Source organism: Chlamydotis macqueenii, chromosome 6, assembly GCF_036417535.1.
Source record: "Chlamydotis macqueenii isolate bChlMac1 chromosome 6, bChlMac1.mat, whole genome shotgun sequence".
NCBI classification, from domain to species: Eukaryota; Metazoa; Chordata; class Aves; order Otidiformes; family Otididae; genus Chlamydotis; species Chlamydotis macqueenii.
In genome coordinates, this window is record NC_141561.1 from 31,882,616 (window position 1) to 31,902,519 (window position 19,904).

Consider the following 19,904-nt stretch of genomic DNA (forward strand, 5'->3'; position numbering starts at 1 on the left):
AGTTATTTGTAACACATCTGACTAACAAGGGTTTGACTAACGGAAGATATCCTTGCCCATCACAACACTGATGTAGGTGCTTTGCTTTAGAAGCCATTGCCCAAGTGTTAAAACTTGTGTATTTAAAACTGAATGGAGGCAAAAATCCTTTCCTTCTGCAAGACCACATTACAGAAATAGTGACTGTGTGTCAGTGTTGGACATATAATCACCACGAGAAAAATCTCAACTATTATACAGTGGTTTAGGGTTTGACATTTAAGCAGAATAATGAATTAGAAAATGAAACTATTTTATATTTTTTTTCCCAATGAACAATTCTGTTCTTCCCAGAATACTTCAATGTTTTGTTTTGTTTACCAACTCTGGTTAAAAATTTTAAGTGTCTTTATTCTTCAGAAGATACTACTTTTTTGAAATGAAAACTTTTACAGAGATATCTGTTTCAATCTTGTTTTTCTTTTTAAAGAAGTGGAAATGTTTTTCAGAGAATGTTGAAATGCTTCAGTTTGCTTTTTTGAGATAAAAATGAAAATATTTTTAATAACTTTCAAATGTGTTTGTATTTTGAATAGCAAGTGCAGTGATTATGCCATAAGCTTTGCATTGATGTAATTTTATTTTTAAACTTGTATTTGAAATTTACAGTATAATACAAAGGTTTGAATTTTTTCTCCTGGAGTTGAAATTTGTTTCTTAAATTATTCTCGTTATCCCTATCCTATTGTGCTTCTTTTTCTTTTGTTCCTCTGAGCTTACTTCCCTACATAGCTCCGGTTCACTCCAGAAATACTTTAAACAGTCATGGACTGTTTTGATCATGCATCATAAAGATCTAAGAGTAATTTGCATTGTGGCCAGCTCAAACACACAGCTGTCGTGTGGAGATGACACAGTGAGTTATCTCCAAACCTGCCTCTGTGGGTCAGCTCAGGCCCTGCAGTAACGCAGCGAGCCACTTGGCTGCCTCCAAGAGTTGACCAAAGTCATAGTACGCGTACAGTGACAATGCCTGAGGTTGTAAGACTGTCAGTAATAAATACTTTACGGTAGAATTTAGTTCTTCTTCTCTGCTGTCAAGACATTTTTTTGTGCTCTCTTTCCTTGTGGAGCGGCAGTCATTCAGGTTGGTTGCTTGCTAGTGGTTTTTAAAATATTACTGCAGTGACTGATGTTTCCACGTAGAGCTGCAATATAGAAAGTCTCTTCTAGAAGCCTTCTGAGCTCTCAAAGACTGTTTTTCAACTGATCTGCTGTATGGTTTGCCTGTTTTCTGCAATTGCTAGTGCCCAAGAATCAGACATATCTGTTTCTGTGTATAAAATGTCTTAATATTTTTTTTTATTACTATGTGGCCTCCAGCCATGAGCAATGTGTTGGTTTCTTGCTTATTTTATAACCGGTTATTAGGCAGACAGTGTTTCTGACCCAAAAAGCTTATCAACTAAGGCATAGGTGTTGTGATGCATCTGGTTTCTGCTGAGCACTGAGAAGCCAGATGTGGTTAGGGAAGGGTTCCAGCACCTTTGTCTCCGCTCTCTTGGTGCGTCTCCACAGTCTAGACTTCAAACATTGTCAATAGCTTGTGTTACAAAACCAATGGCCAGCGTTATAGTTACTGCTTCCACAAGAAGTTGAATTTGGTATGATATTTGCAGAATTGGTAGTTCTGGAACATGCATTTAGTATATGAAGGAGTTTGATATAATTGTCCATCTTTTCTGGCAGGTCTGCTTGCCTTTAACATAGATACATTTAAACCCAGGAAGTGCACTGGCATCTATTTTATTACTGTTACTATTAGCTGGGGAAAAACAATGAGAAGTGTCAACCTTTGCAAGGTTTTTGGTACTTATCCATTGGCTTTTGCACTGGACCAAGCCTCAGAGATTATCTTGAATTACTTCAGTTCAAGAGAATTAGACTAATTATCTGGATTTTTTTTCCCCCCCTAGGACAATTACTGGTTAATGGGAAATTACAATAGAGAAAGGAATAGAAATTATTAGATACAGATTCCACAGAACCTTAACTATAGTAGAGGATTTGATTTATGGGATAAAATAGGGAAAAGAATGTCTTTTAACCCTTCAGTAAGAAAGTTCTGTGCTGAAGTAATCCTGTAAAAGAGAAATAGAAACTTGGAACAATAGGCTCAGTTACAGAAGTGACAGAGCTAAAATAAATAAATAAACCCCAGTCCCTCCATAGTTCACAGTGTTTTGTTGCTACTTAGACTGGGAGGCTCGAATTGACAGCCATGGACGGATTTTTTATGTGGACCACGTGAACAGGACAACAACGTGGCAGCGACCCACAGCCCCTCCAGCCCCACAGATTCTCCAGAGGTCAAATTCCATACAGCAAATGGAACAGCTGAATCGCCGGTAAGAATTACCCATCATGTTATTTGTGAACTGTGTGCTTGCAAAACTGCATTCGCTATTGTAAGAAGACAGGCTTACAGTTGCTACTGCAGTTGGCCATATGTATTTTTATGTAGTTGTCCCTTTTAATTTGCATGTGGACTTTTAGGGCTTTTGTATTCTACCTGTGTTCATAAGATATGTGGCTAAAGAAAAAATAAATAAAGTCTGATAATGGTTTTCAGAAATTCAAAAAGCTATTAAGGCAGGAATTTAGAGTTCAATGTATATTAACCTGCATGACATAAAAGATGGGCAGGCTCCCTTGGGGCCAGAATTAGATCATAGTTACCATATACTATATATAAAGTCCAGTATTCTAACCCTAGGTACCAGAGCATCCGAAGAACAATGACTAATGACAGGCCTGAAGAGCATGCAAATTCTGTGGATGGAGCTGGAGAGGAAACGGACTTTCACCATTCTAATGCAGGTTAAAAAGCTGAATTTGCCACTTTTCATTTTTGTTAAAATATGCATCCAAATGTCCTGTTGATTTTCAAAGATAATTGAGAGGAACGGTTTTAACATCGTCGCAAATACCGCTCATAATTTATTTTCAGTTCCTGATACTGTTGAAAAATCAGTGCATTTCCACAGTTGCTAGGAGAAGACCCAAATGTTTACTGAAACTTGAGACTTGAAAGGTACTTCCTTGACAACCTGTGTCTTACTTATATAAGCTGCTTAAGTACTGTATCAGGATCAGTGCTGTGTTAATGCAATGATTTATGGTGGTTTTGGTTGTTTGGTTTGTTTTTTTTTTAAAGGAGGAATTAAACTTTTAAGTGTACAATGACTTCTATATCCATTATTTACTGTTTAAAAAATAACTTATCTGCACACAGCTACAGTATAGCAGTGTAGATTGTGCCACAGGAACCTTCTTGCATCTTATACACAGGCACATGTTTGGTTACCTAAGTAACTGGATATGATTTTTTTTTTTTTTTTTCCCTAAATGATTGTTCACCAAATGCAACAAGTAAAAGTTACTAAACTAAAATTGGGATTTTTGGGGGGGAACTTCAGTGTTATGTTAGAAGAAATTCAGGTATGCCTGTGTGAAGAATATTTAATAAATCTGAAATAATTGTAATTGTGTACTTAGTGCTTTTCTTGCTTGTGTGATTCAAATCGACACAGTTGTTTGCAGTGATGTTTTGGTAATGATTATTACTGGATGTCTTTGTCATTCACTTTGCTGTTAGATTTTCGAAGAGAGAATGTGCTGCCTCACTCTACCTCCAGATCCAGACTTACCTTATTGCTCCAGTCTCCCCCTGTGAAATTTCTTATCAGCCCAGAGTTCTTTACAGTGCTGCATTCTAACCCTGTGAGTATAGTGTCTACAGCTGAAAGACTTTCATAAATATGTGTTTATAAATATGGATGTCTTGTGTACAAAGATATTTCTCAGTGTTTGATGTTAAGATACTGATAGTATGAATAACTGGATAAATTCTAACACTCATAATTTCTTGCAATTGGTGGACTATAGTTTGGCATTATAGTTTCTACAGTTTTCATTTTTCACTCGATTCTTCACCTTTCTTATGATAGAAAACTAATTTGTTTATTGAAGCAATAGCTTTCTTACTGTGCTGTGCCAAGGGTGACAGACAATTCTGAGAATGAAAATTATGCTTATTTTTAAGATCACTCTGCTGCTTCTGGGATAGTTTGTTTTCCCCAGATTGCCTGGTTTATATCAAAATATATTAGAGGTTGCACTGAACAAGAAACCATCTTAATATATGTTTTCCTCTTCTGGTTTGCCTTTTCTTTAGTGCTGCTTCTTATATAGGTTTTTCTTCAATGTTTCTTTTCCTTTGTGTAATGGGATGTAGAGTGTAAACAGCAGCAATGGAATTAATAATTTGTTGTCTACAAGCACACTTATTAATAGTTAGTGGTTTTAAAATCAGTGGTCAGTGTTAGTTTTGCTTTGATATATAGGTATGCTTGTCTGTATCTGAATAATTCTGCTTTGCTTGCATAGCTTTATCCTGAATATACGCAGTAAGACAGAGGTAGATATGCCCTCTGGCCAGGGAGTAGAGGTGTAGGGGCACATTTAGGTAGCAGCACAGTGCAATAGGAGGACCTATGTCTTGACTTCTGTCTATTGCTAATCCCAAGATAAGGACCTGGTTTCTGGTTTGCTGGGGTTTTTTTGGAGGGAAGGATGTTAACTGTTTATTTTACCCTTTTATTTAAGGTTTACCCTATTCCTCAGGGCCCTCCTTTTACTCTTTTATTTTAGTTTTATTAAATAAATTACACATGAACATGCAATTATAGGGTATTTTTGAAAAATCAGTAGGTGGAAACAATATTTATTTAGATTTGTGGTAAGTTCTACAAGCTTATGTATCTCTGTCCTGCAGGAAACCTTACAAGCTTTATTGCTGTATTCTATGGCTGCATTTGACTCGATATTCCAGAAATTAGAGAATATGAAAACTGTTTTTAAAGCAATTTTAATGTCATAGGATTCTTCACAGTTCCAGGGACAAGTGTGTTAAATGGAAACTGTAATATATTTCACACTTTCCTGAAGTAAGTCAATTAGGATATTTTGTGTATCTCAAGCAAAATAATAAACTGCAAACATCCCAAAACCTCAGAAAGAGGACCATTTTTTTCATACCTCTGTGGCTTAGTTGTAGATAATTATTAGGGTTTTACAGATGATTAGATGATTTATTTGCAGTGGAAATGTTGTCTTTTGTAGTAAGAAGAAATTCTATCTTTTAGAAATGTTTCCTTTTGTTACTTATTTTTCAGAGTGCCTACCGCATGTTTACAAATAACACGTGTTTGAAGCACATGATCACCAAAGTCCGGCGGGACACCCACCATTTTGAGCGCTACCAGCATAATCGTGATTTGGTGGGATTCCTCAACATGTTTGCTAACAAACAGCTGGAGCTGCCAAGAGGCTGGGAAATGAAACATGACCATCAGGGCAAGGTAACTAATGCACCTGTGTCTCTGGGTGCTTGATCTTGGGCCCGGTTGCTCTTAACAAGAGCACAAGTTCATGTAGTTCTCCAGATACAAAAGGTGCGCATCCTTTCATCCTGCTTTTGCCAAAAGAAGATTGGAATTTCTCACCTGTGCTGACAAAGCATTATATGAAAGCAGAAGGAGACTGATAAAGGGGTATTAATCATTACAAGGAAAATTGCTGGAAAATCTGTAACGTTTTTACAGTGAAATAAGTTGCGTAGATTCCCTTGGATGTTTAAAACTTCTTTTGAAAAGAGTTATCTGCTGTGTAATTGCTCTGTGTTGGTTAACATGAAAGAAATTGTGTGTAGTAAGTTTCATTAATAGAGGTATTGAATAGTTGCAAGTCTTACTGCTTTTCAAAACAGGTATCACTTTTCAATTTAACAAAATACTTTAAAGTCAAAGAACAGACATTTTTATAGTAGCAATGTAATTTTGATGTAACTTTAAACTAGCGTATCTAGAACACACTAGTGTACTAAAATATGATTTTATTTGTGGAAGATAGGAGGATTAAAAATAGACAGTGATAGCGTGTGAGGAAGTGATAAGGCTATCAGTTCTTGTGAGAAGTCCTCATTAGGATGATAGGCATATTAAGTTTCTCAGTTCTTACATTTATCAGTCTTGGTACACTTAGCTGTGAGTGTCCATATGAATAATGATCTTGATGCTTGAAAAGATTACAGGCAGTTTCTAAATTTAAGGGTAGAAAAAGTGCTTGAGGGTTGTTTTCTTCTTGAATTTATTAACTCTGAAAAGCACTATGTTTTTTCATTAGAGACATAATTAGGAATGTGCAATTATACTAACCTTGTTCTTTGCCTCCTTCACTGTCTTCAGATTTAAGTAACTTTTTTTTTTTCTGTTCAGTTCTTCAGAGGCCAGTTTTCTCCTGAAGAATACAGCAATTTTCAATTGACTTTAATAGGCACTCCATAGAGAGAATAATTAGACCTCTGGATTTCTGGTGTGGTATTTGGTAACAGTGATGCTACCACAACATTAATCAACAGGAGTAAGCACTGAATAAATCCTCACTGGGATTTCTTCACTTTGAATTAGGCTCGGTATTGTTCATTTTCATTGTGTTGAATTGCCTTTGTCACAAGTAGCACTTATGGCCAGTAGAAAAGCCTATTCAGCACTCGAGAGAGAAGATGGCCAGTACATGGTGAGACCAGTGCTTGATGAGACCAAACCGAAACTGGACCTGCCTTTATTAAAGCATGAAGCGAAAGAGAAGCAAGTAGAAATTAGCCATGCCACAATATATAATTATATTTCCTTTTCCTGGCTATTCTTTGTTGCTGAGACAAGATTTTCCTTTGTTTTTCCAAGTATATCATAGTAAGAGGCTTGGTGCTCTTGCTCACAAGGCACAGTGGTTGTTCTGACCTTTATACAATGTGGAGTAGTAGAGTTTTTCCTCCCCAATGTCAGTGCAGTCCTGGTTGCTTGTCCTCTTTGCAGACTGTCTTCCAGGGTCAGCTGGGGGCTGCCTACCTCTGAACTCTCTTCAGAGCTGCAGAGCAAAGCCCAATTGCCTACTCCTCTTTGAGTCCTCCGTGTAGCCCTTACAGAAGATAAAATCCATTTGGCATGCAGTTCTCCATAAAAGGTCTGGCGTAATAACTAGGATGTAGATTCTAATTGACATTACAGATAAACTTTCATCAGTTACTGACCACAGGGAGACAGAAGACCATTGGAAAAGGTGGTAGCAGAAAGCATCATATAGGCTGGATAGGTCCCTGAGCTGAACTCAGTCTGGTGACTTTGAAATTCTGCATTGCTGCATACACGTGCATACACACATCTGTATGCAGACAAGCACGCCAGTGCATTTGTGCAATATGTGTAACCACATGTTCACATTTTAAATTAGATCTCTACTGAATGTGCAAATACCTAAGTTACGGTAGGATATTTTTTTTTCTACAATTAAAGAATCCATTGTAATTGATTACTAATGTCTTCAATAGGGAAAAAAGGTATTTTAGCAAGCTTCATAGACTTTAACTGGAAAGATGACTTGGGCAGCTATCCATGTTTAATGGGCTAAATGTAGTTTTGGCACTACACATCTTATGTAAGTCTCTTCAAGCATAGTAGATTTATGGATTATAGCTACACAGGAGTTATGAGAGGAATTTTTTTTGAAAGGAGACTGAGCCACATTGTATTTTGAGCTGTGTGCCAACGTCTAGATTAGCCCAAAGCCTTGAAGCTCCTGTGATTATCTTCACTGAAGCTTCAAAGTAGTAATTTATGCTTTATTTTAAAGTAGGCTGCTACTAGCTGGCCTGCAAGCATTCATATTCAGTAAGACATGATTGACTTCAACTTAATGTTTAAACTGAGATGTTTATTTTAATGTAATGCTAAAGAACACTATATGCAATATCAGATTGCTGCATTAACTCAAAAAACTATATAGTGCAACTGTAGGTAGTACTTTCTCCTATATTGCATCAGTACCTTTTTTTTTCTAAGTGATTTTACAGTATAATGTTGACTTAATTAAATCAACCTTTGTTTTGATGCAAGTGCTTCACATCTTATAAATACACATAGACCAGACTAGATAAAATATTAGATACCAGGGACATTAAAAAAAAACCCATATACCAACCCACCTATCAATCAGGAGCAAAATTTTCAGAAAGACTGAATATGTTCCAGCAGTCTCTTCTAGTAATTTTCCACGCCCAAACTTGAAATTTCACAGTGACTTTCATTCTGCTTTCCCACTGGTTTAATATTCTGTAGTCTGTATACTTGCACTGCAAGTGACGTCATTTGTCAAGGGGAACAAGTCCTGCATCAGGCTCAAATGTTGCAATTAAAATTGCATTTATTGAGTACACTTCATAGTTTTTGAACGGTGGGTCAGTTTCACTTGCGTATCTGTAACTATGTCAGATGATCAAAACAGAGTTCTTCCTTACTGTTCAGGTAATGTGATTCCTTGGTTGTAGCACAGGTTACAGGTACAGGTGATCATTGTTAGGGCCGTAGGAGGCTTGCTGCCCTCTTCTTGAGCATTTCTAAGGTTTCGCAAGTTTGGTGTCCCTCCAAATGCTTCTCCTTCCTTGGGAAATGGAAGTATGAACATTTTCTCCCGCCACAGTCCACAATGGTATGTTAGTTGCTGTATAGCATGACACACTGGTTTGTCTGCTTACCTTCACAGCAGTCAGAATTGCATTTTCTCTGGTCTGGCTATACCAAGCAGTCTGAAACAACGATTTCATGAATACTGTAAGCTGGCATCACTGCCAAATGAGCCAGTTCTGCTCTCTTCTCTTCCCTGGTGGGCTGACTGAGGTTAGAGGAGCCAGCAGGGAGAGGGACAAAAAGAGAGTAGTTTTAGCCAGGACCAGCTCCCCAGCTGGGTTCACTGTGTGGCTACACAAACACTTGTGCCAGCACAAGGCAGGAAGGGTGCGCAAGGGATGAAACAAGTGGTCAGGATGGGGGAAGATGAGAGAGTTTCTTTTGCTGACACTGCAGGACTGAATTGTTTATGAAACTGTGGCTGAAGTACCTCTCTGGTATCCAAACACAGAAATGGGTCCCGCAGTCCCCAACCACCTCTCTACTGGTTCAGATTCTTCGATGCCTCAAACCAGATGTCACTTTCCTGTAACTCTCCCGTTCAAAAGCAAGGTCTTTTTTTGCCACTTCCACATGTTTCAAGCATTGTGACTGGAAAAAAAAACAAAGCGCGTTGAAATAGAACAGTGCTGGTTTCCAAGTGCAACACTAACACTGGGAAAAGATTAGATTTCTGGGCTTAGAAATAGTTTAAATTTCAGGGCTTAGAGACCTTTTTGGTTCAAATTGGACAGAATTGTAGGAGGTTTTAATTTTCTAGGATACATGCTCCTGTGACCTTTTTTCAGAAAATGAAGCAGTGGTAGTTCTCACTGGTTGCCTGGTTTAAATGTTTTTGTTGCCATCATCTTTGTGTCCCTGACTGACCTTTTTGGGGTTTTTTGGTGGTGGTGTTTTTTTTTGTTTGTTTGTTTTGTTTTGTTTTGTTTTTTTCAAAACATTAGCGAACCTAGAATAGTTGTATTGGGAGGATGGCAAAAATGCCTGCTGGCCTGTAGTTACAGTTCATCACAGGATGCAATCATACACTTAACACATATTCACCCAATTGTGTTCATAATTATATGGTAAATAGTTCACAAAAGGGAATGGTTTTGCCACTTAATGACATCTTTTTAGATGTTTATAAGGAAATGAAAGAGAGAATACACCAGAATTACATTTATTAAACATTTAAGTCTTCTGTTCTTGACAATCATAATAAAGCTTCCTACTTCTGATGCTTGTCAGATGAGAATTTCAAAGGGCTTTATAGACATGAATGAAGTAATGCATTAAAGAATTCATCCCTCCAGTGAGATGGAAAACTATTATCCCTCTTCTGCCGAAGGGAAATGCGAGCCATAGTAATGTGAGGAAGATTTTCCAAAATGAAACCTAGATCCTGAATAGACATTAGCCTTGGACATATTAAAAAATGTACTGACTATAAATTCTTTCTTCTTTTTCCTTCTCTAGGCTTTCTTTGTTGACCACAATTCCCGCACGACCACGTTCATTGACCCCCGGCTTCCCTTGCAGAGTAGCAGGCCCACTAGTGCGTTAGTCCATCGGCAGCACTTAACTAGGCAGCGCAGCCACAGCGCTGGTGAGGTAAGTTGAATCTGTCCCTTGTCTTCAGGAGCCACTGGGTTTTTAGGATCATCCTCTTTCATATAATTCCGTTCACAATGTTGTGTTATAAGGAGCATGATTCTTCTCTAAGTGTACAGTACTCATCCATACTTATTTATTGTTTTATTTGCTAGCTAGTCTTATTTCTTGAAATGTGTGATTTAAGAGGAAAAACACCAGACATGAGTTTCCCTTACTCCTAATTCACACTAACCCCATTTAACCCCAGGAGAGCATCTGGTTATAGATTACCAGTATCTGTATCCTGTCTTTCACTGTGAAAATATATATGACTGTCTAGCATGGTGTCTGCCAAGTATGTTGATACAACTCTGCAAAGAGGCAGAAAAAAAAGTGCATGTGTATATACATGTAGATGTGCAACTTTCTAAATAAATATTAAAAAAAAAAATCTTACCACATATAGGCTTATCAGACTGTTATATGTATTTGTATATGTACATCATCTCTACTTTCTAAACAGAAATACATGGAAAACACTATTTTGTTGATATGTCACTGTAGACCATTTTCACCAGCAGTCTCCATATTGTTGTAACTTCTTTTTACTTCTGCGCAAGTGTATGTACAATGACTTAGACTTCAGTTGTACTTTATTTAACCTCCATACTGTTGACTGGAAGTTGTCTTTTCAGAGGAGGGCTATTCCGTGCCAGGAATTAAAGATAATACAATTTAGAAGGGCAAGAGAAATGTTCTGATTTATCCTTTTTATAGCTCAGTCTTGTGGCAGATGAAGTTTTCCTAGAGGTCTGTTCAGAGCAGGCATGAATCTCTTCTGCCACTTCTCTAACAGGGCTTCCGCTGAGCTGCAGCAAGTGCCATACCACTGGCTGCATATCTTGTCATATCATGTGTGGGCATGGTACTTTCCAACCCCTACCCCCAATGTAAGGTGTATCATACAAATGGTTTTAAATAGCATTTTCTGTCGATTTGGTGATGTGATGTAGGCAATGACGTCTTACAGTAGGCAAGGAAGCTAAAAGTGTCTTCATACAGCTATCTAGATTTTCGATAGGGTAAAGCAAGTATTTCTGTTATGATTGATTTATAACAGAGCAGAAATTTTTTTTTTTCTTAACTTTACCAAATATGCACTGAAATTATCCTTCTTTAAAGAGCATGCAGAAGCTCTGCACTTAAAACCATGTCAGCTGTGCTGCTGAAGTTGTCAATACTGCAAAATAAACGTAGTTAATCCTACAGGAAATCATCATATATGTTGCATATACTCACTGCTGATTACTTGTCAGAATTTCCCACTCCATCTGGATACATGAAATTCCTTAAACTCTGTTTCTCCATATAATTTTAGAAGTATTTCCTTGATGCTGTTACAATTGTAACTTTAATTGAATAGAAGTGTAATTCCAGATAGGAATCTGAAATATAGCAATTCAATACGGTATTCCCATTCTGCGATTAATGATGTAACTATGTTCATTTATATGCATACATATGAATCTGAACACCACTTTTTCTTCTGCACTTATGACTTAAGTATTGTGTATTTGCAGCTGCTTTTCGTATTTTTAAACCATAGCATCAAGGAACTGTCCGTTATTGCAAAAGATGAATGCTTAATGAAAAAAATTCCCAAAATACTTTCTTTGAATTTGCCTTGCCATGAACTTTGATGTTTTGAAGCGGCTGACCCAGTTTTCACAGGGAGATGCTCTAAAGCAAACATGAACCGGTATAAGGAATGCCTTTTTAGCTAAAGCTGAACTGCAGCGTGAAGCTGGAGCTAATAATAACGGCATTCCTTTTCCAGCACAGTGCCTACAGGAAATAATTTTTCATTTTTCTGAGAGAGTATCACCAGAGAGCACAAAGATCTTGGGAAATCTCTCAGGACTTTTGCTTCTTTCAGAGACTGGATTTTAAAAACAACCTATATAATTACTGATCTTTTGCAGTTAGATGTTTTAGAGACCTTTGAAGCCTGGCAATGTAGTTCAAATGCTAACCATTACATGTAGGCAGAGGAACTGAGAAGTAAACATAAAGGTCCAACGGGATGAAAAAGAGGTTGAACAAAATGTTTTATATAGCTAAAGTACAAAATACTGACACTGGAGAAATGACTGAAGCCTCACCACACAGAAAACTGTTGCAGAAGTTGCCCTGACATCACGAGTGCTACCAGGAACAATTTTGCGTTGTGATTCTCCTGTAAAAAAAATGTTCATATGCAACATTTTTTAATCCCAGAAGGTGAAATGCAAAAAAAAAAAAAAAACAACAAAAAAAAACCACATAAGTTTTACTGAATGATTATAGGAAACATGTTTTTACCAGTTTTGGACTTGTTTGTCTTGCCTGAATGTGACCTTGCTGCTTTATCCTCCTGCTTTAGCCACAGACTTGTTTCCAGTTCAAATTTAGGGAAACTTCATTCATGCACAGAGGAAACAGAGGTACTAATGAAGGAGCAGAATTTGATTTTCAGAGCCTTTGATATGGATAAAGATGTCCATAAAGTACAAAAGATCTTCTGAAGGAATCGTAGTTTGAATTTTTTAGTCCCTTTTCAGAATAGGACTATTATTTAAAAATAGCAATAAAATTTCAGTCAATTTTGATTCTTTGTAGTAGTAGGCACAGTATACTAATTTTACTAATAACTGTCATACAACACAGCTGATTCCTGCTGTAGTGGTTACTGGGGATAGCGATAAAGCAAAGCATTTACATAAATGCTTAGCTTTAAGTTATATGAGTTCTCACTTTTATGTACCCAAGTACGCATGCTGACGTAGAGACACTCATTGTGGTTACTTGGCGTTTTCAGGTTGGAGAGGACTCCCGCCATTCAGGACCACCAGTTTTGCCACGGCCGTCTAGCACGTTCAACACCGTCAGCAGAGCTCAGTACCAGGATGTGGTTCCAGTAGGTATGTCAGCATATGGCCTCTTTTCAGAGAAGTTCTCTGTGACTGAGTGTGTCATATCAGCGTGCACTGCTGGGTTTTTCATTTGATTGGGGTGGGTGGAAGTTACCATTTGTTATGATTACTTCTGTCCATCAGCATTTCCCAACTCTTCAGTTGCAACCTGCAGGAATAACACTGAAGTGTGCAGAAACAAAGAACCGATGTAACCGATGTAACACTTCTACCTCTCTAGCTCACTTACTCTAAGTGGGGACAAGAAGAGTTGAAGTTAGTAAGCCAAGTTGTGTCCTAATTGGTCTACATGTATTCCTACTGATTTTTGTACAACTTCTGGGCATCTATTTTGGCAGGATCTCAGGAAGTGTTAATCAGCTTGGAATTAGTCATTAGCTTAACTTCTGTTCTCAGTTACATACACACAAAGTTACTGACTTCTGTGCCACCAAGAACAGAATTTAGCTTATTGAATCTAACAGCTGTCACATTGTGCTAAATCAAGATAAATTAATCCGATTGACTATAACTGGCTCTTTGTAGTGTGGCATGTTTACTTGAAAATCTCTGCTAATGTAAATCCTTTCCCTTGCCATGGGCATGATGTGCGTGCACTGCAGGCTCAGCAATTAGTGAGGATTTGATATGGGTGTTCCACTGACTGTTTAATATTTTAGAATGGATTTCAGTGCACTGAAAACCAAGGTCCCTGCAATTTTATTCTAGCAATGAATATTCTAGTTCGACTTTAGCTAAGAGTGTGAGTGATTTAAAATATAATAAAACTTGCTAGCAAAATTAGAGCTGTTACCAGTGCAAAGGACATGCCACGATCAGATTTCGTTCATAACCAAGAAGTGTGTTCCCTAAATGATAACAGAATTGGTAGCCTTACATGAAAAAGTATTAACACAATACTGCTAAACTTAAAACTGTGGAGATGAAGTTTACTGTCATTATTGTTCAAACCTCAGAAGGAATACAGTCCTGTCTTTTAGTATCTCCTTATTTCAGCATGATATTTTTCTTGATATTTTCAGCTTACAATGACAAGATTGTTGCGTTTTTGCGGCAGCCCAATATCTTTGAAATTCTACAAGAGCGTCAACCAGATCTTACCAGGAATCATTCACTCAGGTAATAAAATCAGTGAAGTCTGCTATTCCCATTTCAATACAAAATGCTAATTAGAATTAGTTTATTTCATTAAAATTAGCCGTAGTACTTAATAGATTGTAGGCTTTTGGCCTATTCAAAAATATTCATAAATCTATGGGAAATAGTTCTTTAATGTATTTCTAAGTAACTCCCTGAAGTAAGGTTTAGGAGAACAGAGGTAATCTGTTACTGCCAAATAAAGGTACCTGCATAAAATGGTTGGAACAACTGTCACAGGAGATTTGCTGATGTCTTCAAAATGTGCCAAGACAGCTGGATGGCATGGCAAATGTGCCCATTTATTTGAGTATGTGTACAGCTGGGAGCATGAGGCAGAGTGGCATTTGGTTTTGTCCTTATCTTCTCAATGTGCGTTTACAGAAAGGTTGTCCTCACCTAATGACCTTGGAGGTAATCTTATGTCAATCAGAATTTTTAGTGTTTCTCCAAAATGAAAAAAATTAGGATGTACAGATCTTTGCATAGTTCTGTGAGATCTGATGAAAGATGATCTTTGATTGTTATTTGGTTTTTATAACTCGCTTGTGTACTTAGATTAGGAATGATAAAAAGTGAAATTCAGAAAGTGGAAAAGATCCCTCTTAAGGTGTATCCTGCACAAGGACACTTTAGTTCATGTACTTGGGTGCAAAAGACGAAATAACTAAACACTTGGATATTAGTGACTAGGACTCAAATGACTGTATCTATTCTTCTGTGGACACTATAAATGTTAAAATTGGTAGTTTGATGGTTGCAGTTTTTCCTGTCCAGAGTGCTGCCAGTGCAGTGCTCTGTCTTCCAGGTGCCTGTCCACACTGTCACAGCAGCCAGCGCTGATTTTCGTTTTTTTCAGTTCTCATAGTGTTACTTACTGATGCATTTTCCTCCATGTCCTGCAAGTTCCCAAAATCCAACAAGCTGCACTGTTTTGCAGTTTCCTAGAGCATCATATTCTAACAAGATTTGCTGCTAAATAAATCCTGGCTGACAGACCTGAAATGACGTACTACCAGAATACACATTCTCTAGAAAATACAGAGAAAAGGAGGAAAATAAAAATCTACAGTTCTCAGTCTGTCAAAAGAGTTCCTATGTTGCACCCATTATCACTACAGGCAAGTTTGTCCCACTGGGGTTGGTTCGAAATGTGAGCAAACTAATCTGTTAGGAAATAGTATACAATTTCTGATTATTATTAATTTTATTATTTATTTTTTCCTTTCCCCAGAGTGCTTAGCTTCCTTTACTCTGATAGCAATCAGAGTGTAATTTTCTTCATGTGTTTTGTGGGGTTTTTTTTTTTGCTAATTTAGAGTTCAGACTGTTCAAAAGATCTGTTAGTATTGTCAGATTCTGCTTCTTGTAGAATCTTACTTCCTGATTACAGAATCATAATTTGCCAAAAGCTGAGCCCTTCTTAAGAAAAGACTATTTTCAGATTAAAAATGGAAGATCAAAGGATAAGAGATACTGGTTTCTCTAACTCCTCATTCAGTTGAGACGATATATCCTTCTATATGCTTGCTTCATAAGTAGACTGAAGATATGTCTAACTTAACTGCTGTAGAAGAATGATTGCGGATTTTAATCAACAGTTTTATTTTACATTAAATAAAATTGATCAGAGAAGTCATTCTGTTAAGCTGAATGGTTCCGTTCTAGTCTTAGTCTTTGAAGTTAGTATATTTGATTAAGGTAAATTATCTGCCATTATACCTCTGCTATATTCTTTTAGAGCTGATGCTTCAGTAACATTTCTTATATTTTTTTTTAAGATCCTAGTTTCATTTTTCCTAGTTAGTCTTTTCAGGTACTGGTTTAGCAAGTTACTGGAATCCATGTCTGTTTGACACATTGTGAGACTAAACAACTCCAATGACATTGCTGTAACACTTGATGAACGAAGACCTAAGTGAAAACCCACACTGTGCATTCTTTCTCTGCTGTACCATCATTATACCTCGGACTGATAGAGAGAAAATAAAAGGGATGTACTTCCATTTTAGAATACAGGAAAAAAAATTCTACAGAGAAAAAGAACAGGAATTAGCCCAAGGTATTACATTCAATATAGATCCTAAAAATCTGTATGTTACCACGCTCAGAGTTAAGGATGCATAGATTCCATGGCAGTGACTACACTGGCTCTGAGAGGACTGGTGTGTGCTTGGGTGAGACAGAGAGGGAGAAATAGCACAAGGGATTTTCTGGAAGATCTCTTAAATACAGTGTGTTACGAAAACCTTGCTTTAAAGTGTATATTGTACACTTTGTGTACAAATATATATTGTGATGTGTGGCTTGCATTTGTACAAAGGTTCAAAAAAGACAGTACCTCTTTAAACAGTTCACTTTCTGAATAGCAGTGTCCTCCTGGCAGGGCTCAGCCTCCTACTTGGAATTCTTGGAATTCAAGGACATAGCTAGTGTGAACTTGAAGTACCGATTATTTTATTTTTATTTTTTTTTTAACTGATTGGGTGGTGGCTGTACTACCTGAAGCAACCTGAGCATTGAAGAGATGAGGGCGACAGAAGAATAGTGCCTCAGAACAAATTAGCTTTTTGGTTGTAATATTTCACTGCTCACATAGACATGATGTGGCAGAGAAAAAAATGGTTTCTGAAATACAGCAGCATAACCCAGAGTTTTTTATGATATACCTTGTAGTTTTCTTGTTGCTGTGGTGTATGTTGGTGCCTTATTTGCAAAAGATATTTTGGAAGTCTTTTTTTGCTTACACAGGGAGAAGATCCAGTTCATCCGGACAGAGGGAACACCTGGGTTGGTGCGTTTATCCAGTGATGCAGACCTTGTCATGTTACTCAGGTAGGCACAGCTGCTTTTGATGCACATATGGTATATGCTGTGGCAGGTGCTGGGGAGCCTTTCAGTGAGTGGTGTGTACTGATTTTGTGACCTAATCATTTCCCCTTGAGTGCTTGCTTGGACTTGCAGCTGGGAGAGCTACAACTCAAGAGTCAGATTTTTTTTTTTTTTTTTTTTTTTTTTTCTTCATCATGTTCAGTTTCTAGATGGGAGCTGGAGGCCACATTTTTCCATAGGAGTGATAGAATGTGATATGTCTGAGGAAAGGCAAGTGCAAGAGTGCTGTGCTTGTGATTTATATGAATTTACCCAGACCACCTTTTATTGTCCTGTTGCATCCAGCTCTGACATTTAGACAGGTGGTGCAGTTTAGACCTCTTTCCAAGAATGTGCCTTCTGCTGCTTCAAGAATGCATCTGTTTAGTTCTGTGATTTGGGAAATCTGTATTTGTGAACGTTCATACTTGAGGTGTGTTTTTATTATTTAATGTCTTGCTGCCTCTTCACTATGCTGTCAAGCATTGTCCCCTTTAATAAAGGAAATATTGTTACGGAGTTCAAGAAATGGGAAGCTGCTTCTTTAATACTTTTCATTTAAGCAATTAACTAAAAAAATCAGGCAGATTTTTTGCTAGAATTAAACCCTTATACCTTCATGTTATATTCTCATTCATTGCAAAAGTGCATCAAGAAATTCATGAGTACATTTAAAATTGAATCTAGTGAAATAGGATTGGCATTAGTAGTAGTGTTTTGAGGTCAGGTTGCATAATGATAATCCTTTCTGGTTGCTAAATCTCTGAATTAATTGCAGCTATAAACAAATCTCATTTTAAAGCCATGCTGAAGCTTTTTTAAAATGAGAATATTGTTTCTTAAAAAAACCTTTTAAGATTTTTGTTTTGCTGTATAACGCATGGAGATGATACACATTTTACACAGAAAAATCTGGCTTCAGCTATTTGTTTTTAAATAAAGATTGCATGAGTGATTTTATCATGGCTCTTTGATTGGATTTTGTTCCCTCTAGTGTTCTGTTAACAGCAAAGACTGCAAATAATTCTTACAGTGGAAATAAAGCAAATTCAAAATTTTGAGTGCAATCTTTCGTAGAAAAGCAATAATCAGTGTTAGTAATTTTTAAGAGAAGAGTAGTAAGCAGTGCCCCGCTAGAATATATTTATAATATTCTTCAGATTTTATTTCTCTTAATCTACTTTTTTCTCAAAAAAAAAAATCTTCAGTGAAAAGCGTTGCTTGAGGATTTTCTTCCCATTTCATGAATAAACTAATAGTACCATTGCACTGAGTATGTGTGATAAAATATTATCTACGAATCCATTAGTTTCTTAAAATGTTGGATGTTATACCTCAAGACTGGACCAAGTTATTGTGAGCTTACTGTGAGTAAATACTGGTGGGCTAAGTTAAAATAGTGGTGTATCGAGGATGATGACATTTATTTTCTTACCATTATTTAGTCTCAGTGGATTTTTACTTTTAACAGTATTTTCTAGCAGGGAGTCATCATGACCCTTCTCTGTGAAACCCTGAAAAAACCGCACTCTAATAATGATGACTCAATCCTGGGGCTCAGGACCCCCACGTTCTGTATCTAGCTTGGTACTTTGATGACCAAGGGGAAGACTGTACCCATTTCCATGCCTCTGTTTCTTCGTTTAGGGCGGAATGATATAATTGTCCTGTAAAGCACTCTTGAGATTTAGTAATAAATGAGTGGAATCATTATTCTGATATTTTTATGCCTTGGGAACACTGTAGAGTTTTGCACATGCTTCAGTAAATAATAAGGTTGCAGCTAATTAAAAACAAACAAACAAACCCCTATGTGTTCAGGGACTGAAGGACAGTGCATCATATTTTTAAAAATAATCTAAAAATGGTATTATATTATGCTTCAGGTGTTAAGAAGAAAATATTTCAGTTTCTTCTTCCAAACATGTTTTTTGGTATACAACACAAATCATCATCTTAACTCTTAATTTAATCCAAGATTGAAGTAGTGCTTTATGTTTTATCACATTTTCAGCACCAAAATGTAACTTGGCAGAAAACAACACATGGTCATGAACTTAAAAAGAACTGTCAGAAAGGGCCTTGTTCAAAAAGAAAAAAAAAAGAAAAAAAAAAAATCCCTCATGCAAAAAGTTTTTTTAGGTATTTGAAAAAACTTGGTAGGAAACATCCTTTATTTGAACATTGCTTTAATTGGTTGAGCTCTATAGTAACAGATTGGTTCATGATTCTTTCTGTAGCTCAGTTTTTGAAAATAAGTTTTACATATGATCCCAGCAGTTTATTCTTAGCTGTGTTGTGTTTAACATTGAACATAAGCTTTGATATCAGATCTATTCTGATTCCAACTCTAACTATTCTATGTTTCTATGATTAGATATTCTGTCTCTTTTTGGATTTGCTTGTGTCAACTTTGGGAAAAGACTGGAATTTTAATTATGTATATAGATATATAAACTCTGTGTACACAGATGGAGTGAATAGGCTGCAAAATGTTTATTGTTTTTGTCTTAAATGTTGTGCAGCAATGATAGATGAGGCATGAAATAGCTCAGCCTGAGCAGACTAGATGTGATACCCGTTTCAGTAACAGTGTTAGTACTAAAGATAAAATAAGGAAATACCTTATTATGCCAGCAAGCTTACTGTTCTATACATTCAACAAGTTCAGATGTGATTCTTAATCCTGGAGGCTTAGAATGTTTGTCTCTGTGGTTTTTGTGTACTATTGCAGGTCTTTTTCCAGGGAAGTGTGACCAAGGTTATTGACCTCTTTGTAATAAGA

At 36.9% G+C, this 19,904-nt stretch overlaps 1 protein-coding gene across 5 annotated transcripts in view; it reads left to right on the forward strand.

The window, feature by feature from the left end:
- The window catches only part of HECW2 (HECT, C2 and WW domain containing E3 ubiquitin protein ligase 2), a 184,344-nt gene that overhangs the window by 134,707 nt on the left and 29,733 nt on the right, over positions 1-19,904 (forward strand). For all 5 annotated transcript variants that reach the window (XM_086751466.1, XM_086751467.1, XM_086751468.1 and 2 more), the window contains 8 exons: positions 2,237-2,387; positions 2,756-2,859; positions 3,638-3,762; positions 5,217-5,402; positions 10,023-10,157; positions 12,997-13,099; positions 14,134-14,230; positions 17,000-17,083. In XM_086751466.1, coding sequence (XP_086607592.1) covers positions 2,237-2,387; positions 2,756-2,859; positions 3,638-3,762; positions 5,217-5,402; positions 10,023-10,157; positions 12,997-13,099; positions 14,134-14,230; positions 17,000-17,083 — 985 coding nt within the window. The remainder of the gene's footprint in view (positions 1-2,236; positions 2,388-2,755; positions 2,860-3,637; positions 3,763-5,216; positions 5,403-10,022; positions 10,158-12,996; positions 13,100-14,133; positions 14,231-16,999; positions 17,084-19,904) is intronic.